Source organism: Ranitomeya variabilis, chromosome 8 (assembly GCF_051348905.1).
Source record: "Ranitomeya variabilis isolate aRanVar5 chromosome 8, aRanVar5.hap1, whole genome shotgun sequence".
Classification (NCBI taxonomy): Eukaryota; Metazoa; Chordata; class Amphibia; order Anura; family Dendrobatidae; genus Ranitomeya; species Ranitomeya variabilis.
In genome coordinates, this window is record NC_135239.1 from 92,202,944 (window position 1) to 92,221,722 (window position 18,779).

General features: G+C 47.4%; 1 protein-coding gene across 2 annotated transcripts in view; it reads right to left on the reverse strand.

Annotated features, from left to right (window-relative positions):
• Positions 1–18,779, reverse strand: part of CFH (complement factor H) — a 919,877-nt gene that overhangs the window by 417,836 nt on the left and 483,262 nt on the right. For both annotated transcript variants that reach the window (XM_077276558.1, XM_077276556.1), the window contains exon 14: positions 14,950–15,000. In XM_077276558.1, the coding sequence (XP_077132673.1) occupies positions 14,950–15,000 (51 nt within the window). The remainder of the gene's footprint in view (positions 1–14,949; positions 15,001–18,779) is intronic.

Consider the following 18,779-nt stretch of genomic DNA (forward strand, 5'->3'; position numbering starts at 1 on the left):
TGGTCTGCCCTGCTCTCCTATTTTCCTCCTTACTGCAGCAGTCACTCCTCCGGCTTTCAGAGGACATGCCTGGCTGCAGCAGTGCTGCCCCTGTACTGACACCCCCCTCATCTGCCAACTTAGCAAACTTATTGGGGTGTGCCAGATGAGTACTAGCCTCCCTGGCACTCTTCCCTCTACCCCGCTTTCTAACTGTCACCCAGCTTGCTGATTCACTGTCCTGCAGCTCCATCCTACCATCCTCCCCTACATCTATCCCATTGAGCATCTGCTCAGTGAGTAGAAGATTCCTTTCCATATTGTCAATGGATCTCAGTATTGCCAGCTGTACATTTAGATCCAGAATCTGGGCTTCCAATTGCACATTGTGCTCTCATTTCGCACAGTAGTATGCACCCTCGACTGGCTGATCAAGGATTGCATACATGTGGCAAGATGTGCACTGGATGGCATTAACAATAGTGGAGCACATTTCCTAGTGGGGATTGTACCAGACAGAAAAGTAAAATAAAAAATAAATGCAAAGTATTAATAAAATACAGTAATTTCTCCCTTGGAAACTCCCTGAATCCAAAGTCACTGAATCACAAGTCACACACTTACTGTTGTTCGCACTTACGCTCAGCTCGTTCCCACTCGCTAAGCTGAAGATTTAAAGAGATTTTTTATTTCTTTTTCCCCTCAGCAGCAATCCACCTTGCTGTTCAATGCACTTCCAAAAGGACTTGAGCCCCAACTAGCTGCCCCTTATAAACCCTTAATTGTGAGCCCCCACCCTAAATTAACCCCTTGTGAATATAGCTATTCTCAGTTCAGCAACTCACACCAATTCACACAGTTATTTGTTAACGGTTTTTGAAATACCTCTTCACTGAATCACAAGTCACGCACTTACTGCCGTTCTTACTTACGCTCAGGTCACACTCACTAAACTGAAGATTTAAAGCAATTTTTTTTTAGTTTTTCCTCTCAGCAGCAATCCACCTTGCTGTTCAATGCACTTCCAAAATGGTAACTACTCCATGCTAATTCTCTTGGATCTCTCCGCAGCATTCGACACTGTGGACTAGGGTTGAGCGAAACGGAATGGACAAATTAAAAAATCGCCAACTTTTGGCAAAGTCAGGTTTCATGAAACCCAATCCTAGTGTGGGATCGGCCATGAGGTCGGCGATCTGCGCGCAAAATTCGCGCTTCGTATGACGCTTTCAGCGCTATTTTTCAGCCAATGAAGGAAGTCGCAGAGGGTGGGCAGCGTGATGACATAGGTCTCGGTCCCCACCATCTTAGAGAAGGGCATGACAGTGATTGGCTTGCTTTCTACGGCATCACAGGGGCTATAAAGGGGCGTGCACACCGACCGCCATCTTACTTCTGCCGATCTTAGCATAGGGAGAGGTTGCTGCAGCTTCATCAGAAGAAGTGATATAGTTAGGGAGGGAAGATTAACCCCCAAACTGCTTGTGCTGTAGCGATTTCCACTGTCCAACACCACCTTTTTTTTGCAGGGACAGTGGAGGCTATATTTTTGTGCATCAGCTCTGTAGCTTATTAGGCTGCCTTATAAGGCTCCCTGGTAGCTGCATTTTTGTTGGCACGCTGCTGTGCAAACCAACTGCTTTTTTAAAAGCAAAAATCCTGTTGCTCCTTTCTGCACAGTTATCTTGTTTATTTGTCCACACTTTTGCGTGCAGCAGTCCTTTTTATTGCTGCCATACTTGTCCTGAGATCATTGTAGGGAGATTGAAATTGTACTACAGTCCTTGTATTTTTTCATATATCTTCCAGCCACTTTCTGCCACTTACATTGTGTTGTTTTATACACTGGGCCTGAGTTTTGGTTCAGTCTCCAAAAAAAAAAGTGAGATTCAAATTCTCACAAAGTGGATATACTTCAGTCCGGTTAGTTTGTCGTATGTCAGCCAGCCACTTTCTGTCACTTAGATTGCATTGTTATATACACTGGGCCTGAGTTTTGGTTCAGTTTCCCCCCAAAAAAGGGAGATTCAAATTCTCACAAAGTGGATATACTTCAGTACTGTCAGTTTGTTGTATATCAGCCAGCCACTTTCTGCCACTTACATTGTGTTGTTATATACACTGGGCCTGAGTTTTGGTTCAATCTCCCCAAAAAAAGGGAGATTCATATTCTCACAAAGTGGATATACTTCAGTCCTGTTAGTTTGTCGTATGTCAGCCAGCCACTTTCTGTCACTTAGATTGCGTTGTTATATACAGTGCCTACAAGTAGTATTCAACCCCCTGCAGATTTAGCAGGTTTACACATTTGGAATTAACTTGGCATTGTGACATTTGGCCTGTAGATCAGCCTGGAAGTGTGACATACACTGCAGCAAAAAAGAATGTTATTTCTTTGTTTATTTGTTTTTTAAATTGTGAAAAGTTTTTTCAGAGGGTCATTTATTATTCAACCCCTCAACCCACCAGAATTCTGTTTGGTTCCCCTAAAGTATTAAGAAGTAGTTCAGGCACAAAGAACAATGAGCTTCACATGTTTGGATTAATTATCTCTTTTTCCAGCCTTTTCTGACTATTTAAGACCCTCCCCAAACTTGTGAACAGCACTCATACATGGTCAACATGGGAAAGACAAAGGAGCATTCCAAGGCCATCAGAGACAAGATCGTGGAGGGTCACAAGGCTGGCAAGGGGTACAAAACCCTTTCCAAGGAGTTGGACCTACCTGTCTCCACTGTTGGGAGCATCATCCGGAAGTGGAAGGCTTATGGAACTACTGTTAGCCTTCCACGGCCTGGACAGCCTTTGAAAGTTTCCTCCCGTGCCGAGGCCAGGCTTGTCCGAAGAGTCAAGGCTAACCCAAGGACAACAAGGAAGGAGCTCCGGGAAGCTCTCATGGCAGTGGAGACATTGGTTTCAGTCAATACCATAAGTAACGTACTCCACTGCAATGGTCTCCGTTCCAGATGAGCCCGTAAGGTACCTTTACTTTCAAAGCGTCATGTCAAGGCTCGTCTACAATTTGCTCATGATCACTAGGAGGACTCTGAGACTGACTGGTTCAAGGTTCTCTGGTCTGATGAGACCAAGATCGAGATCTTTGGTGCCAACCACACACGTGACGTTTGGAGACTGGATGGCACTGCATACGACCCCAAGAATACCATCCCTACAGTCAAGCATGGTGGTGGCAGCATCATGCTGTGGGGCTGTTTCTCAGCCAAGGGGCCTGGCCATCTGGTCTGCATCGATGGGAAGATGGATAGCACGGCCTACCTGGAGATTTTGGCCAAGAACCTCCGCTCCTCCATCAAGGATCTTAAGATGGGTCGTCATTTCATCTTCCAACAAGACAACAACCAAAAGCACACAGCCAAGAAAACCAAGGCCTGGTTCAAGAGGCAAAAAATCAAGGTGTTGCAGTGGCCTAGTCAGTCTCCTGACGTTAACCCAATTGAAAACTTGTGGAAGGAGCTCAAGATTAAAGTCCACATGAGACACCCAAAGAACCTAGATAACTTGGAGAAGATCTGCATGGAGGAGTGGGCCAAGATAACTCCAGAGACCTGTGCCGGCCTGATCAGGTCTTAGAAAAGACGATTATTAGCTGTAATTGCAAACAAAGGTTATTCCACAAAATATTAAACCTAGGGGTTGAATAATAATTGACCCACACTTTTATGTTTAAAATTTATAAAAATTTAACTGAGCAACAAAACTTTTTGGTTTATAAGATTTATGCATCTGTTAATAAATCCTGCTCTTGTTTGAAGTTTGAAGGCTCTAACTTATTTGCATCTTATTAAACCTGCTAAATCTGCAGGGGGTTGAATACTACTTGTAGGCACTGTACACTGGGCCTGAGTTTTGGCTCAGTCTCCAAAAAAAAGAGTGAGATTCAAATTCTCACAAAGTGGATATACATCAGTCCTGTTAGTTTGTTGTATATCAGCCAGCCACTTTCTGCCACTTACATTGTGTTGTTTTATGTTTTAACCTTCATTAAAATGAACCAATCATGGATTTCAAATTATTTTGCCCCACCTTCCCCTGCTGACATGTAGCTTGCCTGAAAAATGTCTTGCTCTTGGCCTCCTCTTATTGACTTCTCCAATTCCTCCATTTGCAGCGGCTGAATGTCCACCATAGGCCATTTTTATACCTCCCTAAATGGGCTAACTCCCCCCACAGGGCCGTGGTCGTTACCTGGCTCAAGCACCCGTGCAAGTGCCGTTTGCCTGGACAGGTGGGTGGGCCCACTCTTGGGCGACGGCACTGGCACAGGGTCCCTCATAGTACAATGAAGTGTCTCTGATGGTGGTTGTGCACAACCAATGTCAGACACACCATTGTAATATGAGGGGCCCTGTGCCAGTACCGCCACCCACAAGAGAGTGTTCCCCCCCAGCTCGAACAGTGCTCTACCAATTGCAATACTTACCTCTCCCTGCTCCACCACTGTGTAGTCTGTGCTGTTAAATCCTTCAATGGCACTGCCAATACAAATTTGTTGAAATGATAGATGATACTTAAAATATACAGGGGCCCTGGCCTCCATTTAGACCAGTTAATAATTTGCACCTACTACCACTGTCTGCTACTCAGCAGAGGAACCCACCCCTGTACCTAGCTATGCCACCTGTTTATTTATGAACAATTTTTGGCAGACATTTAGCCCACTTTATTATTTGGGCCTACTAACTTAGTCTGCTACTCATCACAATTTTCCGACACTGAGCAAAGCAATGTCAGCTGTTTATTTATGAACAATTTTTGGCAGACATTTAGCCCACTTTATTATTTGGGCCTACTAACTGTGTCTGCCACTCATTACAGTTTTTCTCCACTGAATAAAGCACTGCCACCTGTTTAGTCCTGTTACCACATTTGAACTGCATTTAGCCTACTTTATTATTTGGGCCTACTAACTGTGTCTGCAACTCATTACAGTTTTCCTCCACTGAACAAAGCAATGCCGCCTGTTTAGTCCTGTTACCACATTTGAACTTCATTTAGCGTACTTTATTATTTGGGCCTATATCTGTGTTTCCTCCTCATCCTGCTCATTGCCCAGCCACTGCTAGATGAGTCTGCTGGTACATTGACACAGACCACTACATTCCCCTTGCACTCTACACAGCCAGAATCTGACCCTGCTGAAAGTCAGGTTTCCCTTCCCACATACTATACCACCTAACACGGGGACAAAGAGGAAGGTGCAGATGAAAGTGCAGGTTCCTTCATCAGGTGGGGGGGCATACTCGTTGGCGATGTCACTGGCACAGGGCCCCTCATAGTACGTGCGGCGCCCCAGTGTCCTGGTCATCGCAGTGATGTCATTATCCTTTCAGGGGAGAAGTGATGTCATGTCTGGAGGCAATGAAAGACAACCACATTCAGGTATCACACACATGCAACATGTTCACACTCCAGACCAGAAGGGGGAGCTCTAAGCCTGTTTAGGGTGAGCTCCCCTATTTACATCCTGATCTGGAGGAAAAGGAGTTCAGTTCCTGTCAGGCAGCCAGGACGAGAGGAGCTCTGCTGGCCTGAAGTGCTGCAACTCCTGGGAAAAGGACTAAAAGGTGGACATACAGCAGAGAGTGTGCAGGAAAGCAGAGCACAGGAGAGGAATATCAGAGGGAGATCAGCCAGGAACAAGCTGCTCCTTTCTGAGGCGCAGAAGCCGGTAGCCAGGAACACCGAGGGGGCAACTGTCTCTAAGCCTTGCTCCAGAGACCGGCAGAACAGTCAATTCCAAGTTGGCTGTCTGACCTTAATACCTAAGAAGACTCAGTGGCAACTGTGGGGGCCGGGGCGTCCCTAGGGTCCCTATAAATAAGCCTCAGGCCATTAGTCATATGGGTTCGTCCTATCCACACCATCTGGGGGACAGAGAGAGAGGAAGACATAACACCAAGAACATCTACAAGAGTTGTGAGGACCTTACCGAGAAGCTCAGCAGGGAGGTACTACAACACTCAGACACTAGTAGGAAGGCCACTGATTTCCACCTGGATAGGGGGACTCTGGAATTGCCTTCAGAACGACTGGACTCTGCCTGCCCTGTCATCTGGCGCTCCGGGCTGAGGATACCATCTGAAGTCTTCAGTAAACAAGGTAAAAGACTGCAAACCTGTCTCCTCATTTTTTATTGCACCTTGCCCATACATAAACTCTATTACTGGACGCCCCTGAGGGCCACGGAGAGGATCCCCGACTTCCACCAGGTTAGCAGTGGGGAGGAGCGGCCATGTCCGATCCAGGAAGGGAAGTAGCGGCGGTCGCAGCTGCAGACCTGGAAGCGCCTCCAGGCCCCGGAATAGTCGCAGCCGCAGGCCTTGTACCGACACCGGGTTCCGCAGAGCTTACCGCTTCCATCAGCCAGCCGGACACCGCCACGGCTACAGCGGCCATAATGCCCTTCTCCATGCCATACATACCTGGAGCAGCCTGGCTCCCATGATACTCTGGAGAATCGCATACATTAACTGACTTTAAAGAAGGGATCTGCAGCCTGCTTGAGTTTTATCCCTTGACAGAGCCTCAGAAAGTTCACATGGTAACGGGCCAACTGTTTGGAGCGGCTCTGAGAGAAGTGAAGTCCTGGCCAGCTGCAGATAAGAGAACTGTGCAGCAGGTCTTTGCAAAGCTTAAAGGGCACCTGTCACCCCGTTTTTTCCATATGAGATAAAAATACTGTTAAATAGGGCCTGAGCTGTGCATTGCAATAGTGTATTTTGTGGACCCCCGATTCCCCACCTATGCTGCCGAAATACGTTACCAAAGTAGTAGTTTTCGCCTGTCAATCAGGCTGGTCTGGTCAGATGGGCGTGGTGTCTTCCCCCAGATCTTGCTTAGTTTTCCGTTGGTGGCGTAGTGGTGTGCGCATGCCCAAGATCCCAAATCCACTGCACAGGGGAGTGAAAAGATTGCGATGTGCGCTATTTCATTGGTGATTGGTGGGGGCGGCCATCTTCCTTTGGCCGCGCGTGCGCAGAAGCGGTGCTCTGCTGGCCGCGGCTTCAGGAAAATGGCCGCGGGATGCCGCGCGTGCCCAGATGGAAATCGCGGCGGCCATTTTCCTGAAGCAGAGTTCGCATCTCGGCTTCAGGAAAATGGCCGCCGCGATCTCCATCTGCGCACGCGCGGCATCCCGCGGCCATTTTCCTGAAGCCGCAGCCAGCAGAGCGCCGCTTCTGCGCACGTGCTGCCAAAGGAAGATGGCCGCCCCCACCGATCACCAATGAAATAGCGCACATCGCGATCTTTTCACTCCCCTGTGCAGTGAATTCGGGACCTTGGGCATGCGCACACCACTACGCCACCAACAGAAAACTAAGCAAGATCTGGGAGAAGACACCACGCCCATCTGACCAGACCAGCCTGATTGACAGGCGAAAACGACTACTTTGGTAACGTATTTCGGCAGCATAGGTGGGGAATCGGGGTCCACAAAATACACTATTGCAATGCACAGCTCAGGCCCTATTTAACAGTATTTTTATCTCATACGGAAAAAACGGGGTGACAGGTTCCCTTTAAAACCACCTTTGACACCCGCACCGCTACATAAATTAAATTGACGTTCTATGGGTGCAAGCAGAGGCTGCAGGATAGTTTACGGGACTATGCCCTTAATCTCCAGGAGGCACTGCGGGCAATCAAGCAGGATGATCCAAACAGCTTGCAAGATGAGGATAAACTCTTAAAGGAGCGGTTCATCGAGGGGCTCCTGTGCAGTCACCAAAGGGCCTAACTGCACCTCCTGGCCATGCAGAATCCTGACCTGACCTTTGCGCAATTTAAAGACAAGGCCATCCAAGTGATTACAGGAGTGACAGCCCAGCCGTCAGTACCTCCCAGGCGTCAAGCCCTCACGTACCACCAGGAGGTGGCGCCAGATGCTCAAGTTTCTGTCGAGGCCGATGCCCAGATCCTGGAAGATGATTCCCCTGCAGGACTACGCCTCCAGATGCAGGAGCTGACCAAGAGCGTTGCTGCTTTAGCTTGGACCGTGCAGTCCCTACAGGAGGCCCCCAAGGAGAAGATCAAGCTGGCTTCCAGACCGGAGGATGTTACCTGGCAACAACAGAGGCGGATCCCGCCGACCAGAGGCAGAGACGATGATCGCTTTCATCAGGACGGATGACCCATCTGCTGCCGCTGCAACCAGGTGGGCCACATTGCAAGGTACTGTCATTTAAACAAGCAACCCCTGGGGCAGAGGGCCAACCCCCAGGAGTAGGACGGCCAGGCCCGCAAAACTGGAGAGCCAAGTACATTGGAGGAAGACCTGTTCTCCCCATTGTGATTGACGGTATTGTCATGAACGCTCTGTTGGACACCGGTTCGCAGGTGACAAATATGCCTTACATCCTTTATAAATGTTATTGGGAGGACACCAACATTACTCGTGGCCTGATGATGATTTCACCATAATAGCCAGTAACGGTCAGCGATTGGCACAAGTGGGGTACAAAGAGGTCACCATTAAAGTGGGGCGGGTAGAATTGAAAGCCCAAGGAATTGTAATTGTTGATATTGACCAACGTGAATGTATGATTCACCATGATGACCATTGGTACTAATGTCATAGAAAATTGTCTTGCAGAGGTTATTGTCTTGTTACAGCAGGTGGCAGAAACAGCTGGTTAAAGTGAACAACGTGCCCTGCAGAAAGAAATCAGAGCTCTGATGCAGAGACAGCAGGTAGAACTGACTGATGGAGAAATTGGCTGCGTGACAGTGAGTGATTCAATCCCCATTGCAATACCCCCCAGGAGTGAAATGTTAATATGGTGTCGGGCAGCAATAGGCCTCAGAGGTAAAGACTACCAGGCCCTGGTAGAACCTGTGTATTCAGATAGTAGGCCCACCCTCCTGACAGCTAGAGGGGTGGTTGAAGTCCGCAATGGGAGGGTGCCTGTATGTGTCCTTAACTGTGGAGAGGAAGAGGTCCACATAAACAAATATGTCACACTTGCCAAATTGTTTGCTGTTGATAATAATGTGATACAGGCACCAGAACCCTTGGTCCCGTCCAACCAGGCGGAGGACAATGGCTCTGCAGGGCAAACGGAAGATTGGTGTCAGAAATTGCATATGGGCACTGACTACCCCATCACACCAGAAACAAGGGGTTACAGAGTGGTTCATGAGTATTCAGCAAGCACCCCCTAGATTTGGGGCAGGTAAAAGGGATTCAACATCATATCCCCACGGGAGATCATCCACCCATTAAAGAGAGATACCGTCCTGTACCCCCAGCTCATTATCAGTGTGCCAAAGACATGTTGAGAGAGATGAAGGAGGCTGAGAGACAGTTGTAGCCCCTGGGCAGCTCCATTAGTCCTCGTCAGGAAAAAGGATGGCACGATGAGGATGTGTGTTGATTATAGGCAGATAAACCACATTACACATAAAGATGCATACCCACTGCCCAGAATAGAAGAGTCCTTGGCTGCTTTAATATCTGCTAACTACTTCTCTACCTTGGATCTCACCAGAGGGTGCTGGCAGGTTCCCGTATCAGAGGCGGACAAGGAAAAGATGGCCTTCACCACACCGATGGGTCTCTGTGAATTCAACTACATGCCATTCGGACTGTGCAACGCCCCAGGAACGTTCCAGAGGATGATGGAGTGCTGTCTTGGACACAAGAACTTTGAAACCGTGTTGCTATATCTGGACGATGTCATTGTCTTCTCCAAGACTTATGAGGACCATCTGAAGCACCTGGCCGAGGTGTTCGAAGCCCTGTCCAACTTTGGCCTAAAGGTAAAACCATCCAAATGCTATCTGTTAAAGCCTAAAGTGCAGTACCTGGGCCATGTAGTGAGTGCTGAAGGGGTGGCCCCAGACCCTGACAAGGTCACTGTGATCAGAGACTGGCCGAAGCCCAGCAACCTCCATGAAGTCTGGCAGTTCCTCGGGTTGGTAGGCTACTACAGGAGGTTTATCAAAGACTTCATCAAGAAAGCCGCGCCATTGCAAGACCTGTTGGTGGGCCAATCCAAGAAAACCAAGGGTAAGAATACCTCATTTGACTGGAATGACGGCCTGGAAGGATCCTTCACTTGTTTGAAGTTGGCGCTGACGGGAGAAGAGGTGCTGGCCTACCATGAATATGATCAACCGTTTGTGCTGTATACGGATGCCAGCAACATGGGACTGGGAGCCGTATTGTCCCAGGTCCAGAAAGGCAAAGAGAGGGTAATTGCCTACGCCAGCAGGAAACTTCGTCCCACTGAAAGGAACCCTGACAACTACAATTCCTTTAAGCTGGAGTTCCTTGCCATTGTTTGGGCAGTGACTGAGGGGTTCAAGCATTACCTGGCCTCAGCAAAATTCACCGTCTTCACGGACAACAATCCACTGACACACTTGGACACAGCGAAACTTGGTGCCCTGGAGCAGCGGTGGATGGCCCGGTTGTCCAATTATGATTTCACCATCAAGTACCGGGCAGGGCACAAGAATGCAAATGCCGATGCGTTGTCCAGGATGCCCAACTTGACAGAAATGGGAGAGGACTCCGAAGCACTCAAAGAAATAGAGTTGCCAGCTTTCCATCGCCCCAAGGCCACTCAGTATTCCCATCATGTGAGGAACGGGCGCAGGAACAGGCAGGACGCCACGCTGAATCCCCTGCCTCACCATGGATGGGCAGAGACTCAGGACAGTGACCCCGCGGTCCGTCGGGTGAAAGAGCTCCTGACACAGGCAGGATCACACCCTGGCCCGGAGGATCCACAGGAGATGCAACAGCTGTGGAAGCTGTTTATTTACGATGGTAAGCTGTGCCGAAGAAGCATCGACCCACACACCCATGAGTTGGTATGGCAGATAGTAGTCCCAAAGCAAGATGCGCCAATGGTTCTGGAAGTGTACCACGATGGAGCAGGATACTTCGGATGGAGGAAGTTGGAGAGTCTGCTTCGTGGAAGGTTCTACTGGATTGCCATGAAGAAAGCCATCGAAAAGTGGTGCCGAGAGTGTGGCCCATGTAGCCTACGCAGGAAGGACCGTGACAGCCAAAGGGCTCCACTACAGCCCATCATCACCAGACAACCGCTCGAACTGGTCGCGCTAGATCATGTGAAGCTAACACCCAGCCGGTCAGGCTACGTCTACGCCCTCACCATCGTAGATCACTAACTCTAGATTTCTGGTAGTTGTGCCTGTCAAAGATCTGACAGCAAGGACAGCAGCCAAAGCCTTCCAGCAGCACTTCTGCAGACCACACGGGTACCCGGAAAAGGTACTGACTGATCAAGGGCCAGCCTTTGAAGCAGAAGTGTTCCAGGAATTCTGCAACTTATACGGGTGTAAAAAGATCAGAACGACACCGTATCACCCCCAAACCAATGGGATGTGTGAAAAGATGAACCAAGTGGTAATTGACTTACTGATGACTTTGCCTGTGGAAGAACGGAACTTATGGCCAGCAAAGTTGCCCGACTTGGTAGACATGTACAACCACATCCCAGTGAATTCCACCAACTGTACCCCAGCATACCTGATGAGAGGAAGATCCAGCATGTTACCTGTTGATCTAGATATGGGGGTCCTAATCCCAGAAGATACCTCGCCAGATGCAGATTGGGATACAGAAAGGCAGCAAAGGTACTGCAAAGTACAGGAATGCATGGAAAGATGTCTAGCCCAAGCCAGACAAAAACAAGAAAGGGACTACAACCAGCATGCTCCTGCAATTCCCTTGTCGCCAGGTGAACAAGTACTCAAACGGAAGAGGAGACTACACAAACTTGACGACCAATGGGAAGCGGAACCATATACCATCCTGCCATCCGACTTTGACAATACGAAGTTCTGTCTCATCAGCAAAGATGGAGGAGAAACTTCGACAGCCATATCCAGAGACCACCTCAAAATATGCCCTGATAAGTTGAGAGATAGGGAAACAGATCCAGGAACATATCCACCCGTAGAAGAGAAGATGATACACACTGTTCTTGGCGATTTTCCCCAGTCTTGGACTCAAATAAATCAGGCCATCGTGGTGCCTGTTTTAACGTTTCGTCAGCCGAAGCCGCCAGAACCAAATTTGAGGCCAGATCATCTGGAGCCAAAAGAGACTCTGCACCAACAGATTCCCATAGCCGACGCAATCACGGCTGTAACTCAACCACAGCAGACTCCAACAGAGGATGCCATGCCAACAGTTGAATCAGCAAGTCCTCCCTCTGCCGTCGGTGAATCTGCCAGGCCCACAATTAGTAGCAGCAGTCCTGTGAGCTCCAGCATACCAGTGCTACCTAGACTCACTAGAAGTGTAGCCAGAAGACAGTGCACCACACCAGCGATAGCGAGCACAGCGGACCCTGTTATGTCACTAGCAACCCCTGCATTGCGGAGGTCTACACGTAGCACTAAAAATCAGACCCCAATTCGCTACAAAACTTGGAAATATTAACGGTTGCTGCTGTTTGGTTGAAAATGTTTGTGTATATATATCTTTGTTACAGATTTAAAATGGACAATGGAGTAATGGACAGTGAATTGCTCCAAAATTTTCATTATGCTTTTAAAAGGGATCCCTTTGTTTACCCGGGATCCCTGCTGTTTCAAGTTTGCACGCACTGAACTGGGAGTCATGAACTGTGCATGACAGAGACTTTTGCAACGTTCAAGTGTCCTCACCTCCCACAGCACTACATTTGTATAAGTTGTTCATAGCATTTCAAAATTGTATGTCTTTTGCTAATATGTATTGTTGTTGTTCTTTTCCCAGTCCCGGAGTACTGGATTTAACAGGGGTGGAGTGCGGCGCCCCAGTGTCCTGGTCGTCACAGTGATGTCATTATCCTTTCAGGGGAGAAGTGATGTCATGTCTGAAGGCAATGAAAGACAACCACATTCAGGTATCACACACATGCAACATGTTCACACTCCAGACCAGAAGGGGGAGCTCTAAGCCTGTTTAGGGTGAACTCCCCTATTTACATCCTGATCTGGAGGAAAAGGAGTTCAGTTCCTGTCAGGCAGCCAGTACGAGAGGAGCTCTGCTGGCCTGAAGTGCTGCAACTCCTGGGAAAAGGACTAAAAGGTGGACATACAGCAGAGAGTGTGCAAGAAAGCAGATCACAGGAGAGGAATATCAGAGGGAGATCAGCCAGGAACAACCTGCTCCTTTCTGGCCCATAGCTAGGAACACCGAGGGGGCAACTGTCTCTAAGCCTTGCTCCAGAGACCGGCAGGACAGTCAATTCCAAGTTGTTTGTCCGACCTTAATACCTAAAAAGACTCAGTGGCAACTGTGGGGGTCGGGGCATCCCTAGGCTCCCTATAAATAAGCCTCAGGCAATTAGTCATATGGGTTCATCCTATCCACACCATCTGGGGGACAGAGAGAGAGGAAGACATAACACCAAGAACATCTACAAGAGTTGTGAGGACCTTACCGAGAAGCTCAGCAGGGAGGTACTACAACACTCAGGAACTAGTAGGAAGGCCACTGATTTCCACCTGGATAGGGGGACTCTGGAATTGCCTTCAGACTGACCGGACTCTGCCCTGTCATCTGGCGCTCCGGGCTGAGGATACCATCTGAAGTCTTCAGTAAACAAGGTAAAAGACTGCAAACCTGTCTCCTCATTCTTTATTGCACCTTGCCCATACATAAACTCTTTTACTGGACGCCCCTGAGGGCCACGGACTGGGTCAGCCACCGTGATATTCCCTGAATCGCAGGACGCGGTACCGAGTACCCCATTGCTTTACTCTGGGGGCGATCCATATGCAAAAGTGTCTCTGCCAGTGGGAGGCGCCACCCGCCGTCAAACACACCGCCGTACTATGAGGGGCCCTGTGCCAGTGCCAATGAGTGCCCCCCCCCTGCTTGCTCAGGATCACAGCACTTGCAAAGTTGAAATACTTACTTCTCCCTGCTCCACCGCCGTGACATATTTTGAGTTTCCTGGGCCCACGAAAATCTTGAGCCAGCCCTACCCCCCCACAACTTTAGCCAAATGACCCCCAGTTTTCAATGCCAAGCTATTATTATAAAGTAAATTAAGATTGACAAGCTTAAGTAATAAGAATTGATGTTTTTGGCATTAAAATGGGCACTGTAGGTGTTTTCCTGTCCTCCACTCACTGCCGACTTTGATTCCCCATTGACTTGCATTGGGTTTCGTGTTTCAGTCGGCCCCCGACTTCGCAATAATCGGCCGATTTCACCCTACCCAACTTTTGACAAAGTCGGGTTTCGCAAAACCCGACTCGATCCGAAAAAAGTAAAAGTCGCTCAACTCTACTGAGTAGCATTATGTAGAAGCCCACCTACTCTCTAAATCTTCAGCGGTGTGTGAACTAGTACCAGTAACTACTTTTTTACCCTATTGTATTGACTCACAATTAGTGATGAGCGAGTGTGCTCGTTACTTGAGCTTTCCAACCATGCTCAGCTGTTCTCTTAGTATTTTTTGCGTGCTCGTAGATTATGTATGTGTCTCCGCAGCTGCATGATTTGGGCTCCTAGACAGCTTGAATACATGTGGGAAATACATGTGGGAAATACATAACAAATAGGTAATCCCTGCATGTGTTAGGCTGTTTAAAAGCTGCAGAGACACAAACATAATCTATGAGCAAGCAAAAAACACTCGTGGATCAACCGAGCATGCTCGGAGAACCTGAGTAACGAGCACACTCACTCAACACTACTCGCAATTTGTTTACATTTCTGGAGAACTGCAAACTAGGGTTTATACAGTCATCCTATTCATTCTACTGGTTACTCATAGACCAAACTTTATTCTTGGCTTATATTGGACACTTTATATTCAGAATATTGGAATAACTGACATTGTAAAAACATTTTTTTTATGTTAAGTTACCCTAGTTTTCATGAAACTATATAATTGGCATTTCCTAAATGGGTATGATTTGATAAATGTTGGTTTATTTATTAATGCAAATGTTAAAATGAGATAAACAACTTACCTTCCTTTTCACCTGGTGGTGGGTTAGTGGCATCTGACTGACCAGGTTGCTCTAAAAATATAAATAAGCACAAATAATATTTAATACTCCCCTGCTGCTTTGAAGTCAGACACATTGAGTCATTTTCATACAAAAATATATGATCTGGAGGGTTTAAAGGGAACCTGTCACCCCCCCCAGGCGTTTTTAACTAAAAGAGCCACCTTGTGCAGCAGTAATGCTGCATTCTGACAATGTGGCTCTTTTAGTTATTGGTGCTGTAACTGCAGAACTAATCAGTTTTATAATTTGTCCTAAATACCTTTCTTCAGTCAAGGAGGCAGGCCTTTCCCTCCTGCTGCAGATACCACACAGCCGTCACTCAAATCTCCTTGGCGCCGGGCGCCACCTCCTCACCGCTGTTTTGAAATCGGCCGGCGCCTGTGCTCTTTTCTCCTGCCTTGGGCAGGCGCAGTGAGCGCTGCCAGTCCGTCCTCATATGCAGTCTAGCAGACTGTGCCTGTGCGGCCGCCCTGCCTGTGAATCCCAGCCCCGCAGTGTCTTCTGATTTATTCACATTGCGGGGCTAGGATTCACAGGCAGGGCGGCCGCACAGGCGCAGTCCGCTCCTTGCCTCCTTGACTGAAGAAAAGGTATTTAGGACAAATTATAAAACTGATTATTTTGGCAGTTACAGCACCCAGAACTAAAAGAGCCACCTTGTCAGAATGCAGCATTACTGCTGCACAAGGTGGCTCTTTTAGTTAAAAAAGCCTGGGGGGGGGTGACAGGTTCCCTTTAAGAAATGCACATATGTAATGGATGCTCTTCTTTCTATACTTCCTAATTCTCATCTACATGAAAATTATCTCTAAACATTAAAAATAATCTTTACAAATCTTTCTCATGTGATTCAGCTTTTGTAAAGAGCAGATTTAAAGGTATATGAGCGAAAAAGTGGTAGAACCATTGATTCCAATCATCTTGGATGCAACAGGCTTGGTCTTGGAATTCTGCATTGCTTTCTCAAGTGGTCTGATGATTGTTGTAATTGCCACCACTACCACACCAATCTAATGTATCCTCCTATCATCAGCACAGCACTGTGCAAAATAAGCACATCACTGACATGCAGAGCTAAAACTGCACCATGCCATTCAGATTGCCTTTCTAATATACCCTTAGGGTATGTGCACACGCTGCGGATTTTGCTGCGGATTCGCAGCAGTTTTCCATGAGTTTACAGAACCATGTAAACCTATGGAAAACAAAATCCGCAGTGCACATGCTGCGGAAACGTAGCATTGTTTATTCCGCAGCATGTCAATTCTTTGTGTTGATTCCGCAGCGGTTTACACCTGCTCCATAATAGGAATCTGCAGGTGTAAAACCGCAGGTGGAATCCGCACAAAACCTGCAAAAAAATTGCGGTAAATTCACGATAATTCCGCAGGAAATCCCCAGTGCAGTTTACCTGCAGATTTACCACAATCAGTCAGGAAAAATCAGCAGAGTAATCCGCAAGCATGTGCACATACCCTTAGACCGGGATCACATATGCAAGAAACACGGCCGAGTCTCCATGTTAATACCCGACACTGCACCCAGCACTCGGGAGCAGAGCGTGCATCTGTATTTATTGCTATGCGGCCTGACGCTCCACTCCTGAGAGCCGGAGACAATGCCGGGTATTAACATGAGAGACTCGGCCGTGTTTCTCGCATGTGTGATCCCGGCCGTAATCTTGCCAGCAGTATCTTCAGGTGGGTATGATGAGCTGCAGTTTTCTATTATGTATATCATTCTGTTTTTTCCTGAGGAGAAAACACAAGTGGTTTATTGCTGCTTCCACCTTCTCTTAAGTCAGCTATAATGTGTGCAATGATCATTATGTTATGAAAAAAAGCCTGGGCAATTAGACCCAGTAGTTAAATAATAACTGGGTATTGTACAGTTGGCTTTTAGGGATGAGCAAATGTGCTCAGTGATAATCGGTTATTACTCGAGTATCATGGTGCTGGGAAGTGCTCATTACTTGGCAAGCAATGGGCGGTGCTCCAATTCAAGGTCAAATCCCCTGCCCAGCATCTTTGGCACCAGTTATGCAGCCAATAAGCATGCAGAGGTTGCTTGTGAGTCACTGTAAGGCTGGACTCACACTTACCGTAAAAAATAAATCGGTCCGATTTTGACGGCCGAGAATCACATAAATGTTCCTGAAAAGTGATCCGTATGTAATCAGTTTGCATTGCGAGGATGCAATTTCCTCGCATCTAGTAACAGTGTGACATCCATATGGCATCCGTATGCAATGCGATTTTAACATGAGCTTTTACATACAGCAGTTCTCTCTATGTAAAAGCTCATGTTAAAGTCACATTATAATACACAACTGTAAACATCATTTTAATACCAAATGATCTTCAAAACATATACGGTATATATATATAGATAGATTAAAAGCCGGCAAATGATCTGCCATGGACAGTATAGAATAGAATAGGTTAGAATAGAATAAATATATACATAGTATAGGTGTATATATATGTATATATGTCAGTGACACACACACACACATATATATTTATTTGTCTAAGGGGTACTTCCGTCTGTATGTCTGTCCCAGATATTCATTGGTCGCGGCTTCTGTCTGTCATGGAATCCAAGTCGCTGATTGGTCGTGGCAAACGTCCACGACCATTGCCACGACCAATCAGCGACGGGCACAGTCCGGGCAATGGCCGCTCTTTCCTCCCTGCAGTCAGTGCCCGCTCCATAATCCTCTCCACTCACCGCTCACACAGGGTTAATGGCAGCGCTAATGGACCGCGTTATGCCGTGGTGTAACGCACTCCATTAACGCTGCTATTAATCCTGTGTGACCAAATTTTTACTATTGATGCTGCCTATGCAGCATCAATAGTAAAAATAGCTAATGTTAAAAATAATAAAAAAAAATAAAAAATCATTATATACTCACCTTCTGCCGCCTTTCCCGCTCCTCGCGACGCTCCGGTGACCGCTCCATGCAAGCGGCAGGTTCCGCTGCCAAGGATGGTATGCGACAAGGACCTGCCATGATGTCACAGTCATGTGACCATGACGTCATCACAGGTCCTGCGAGAAAGACCTGCCATGATGTCACAGTCATGTGACCGCGACGTCATCACAGGTTCTGCACTCATACCAACCCTGGGACCGGAAGCTGCCGCGTGCACCGCACAAGGGGCCTTCAGAAGGTGAGTATATGTTTATTTTTTATTTTAAGTCTGTATACTACGTGGCTCTGTGCTGTATACTCCATTGCTGTGCAATATACTACATGGCTGGGCAATATACTACATGGCTGGGCAATATACTACGTGACTGGGCAATATACTACGTGACTGGGCAATATACTACATGGCTGGGCAATATACTACGTGACTGGGCAATATACTACATAGCTGGGCAATATACTACATGGCTGGGCAATATAATACGTGGCTGGGCAATATACTACGTGACTGGGCAATATACTACGTGACTGGGCAATATACTACGTGACTGGGCAATATACTACCTGACTGGGCAATATACTATGTGGCTGGGCAATATACTATGTGGCTGGGCCATATACTACGTGGCTGGGCAATATACTACATGACTGGGCAATATACTATGTGGCTGGGCAATATACTACGTGACTGGGCAATTTACTACGTGGCTGGGCAATATACTACGTGACTGGGCAATATACTACGTGGCTGGGCAATATACTATGTGGACATGCATATTCTAGAATACCCGATGCATTAGAATCGGGCCACCATCTAGTATATATATATATATATATATATATATATATATAT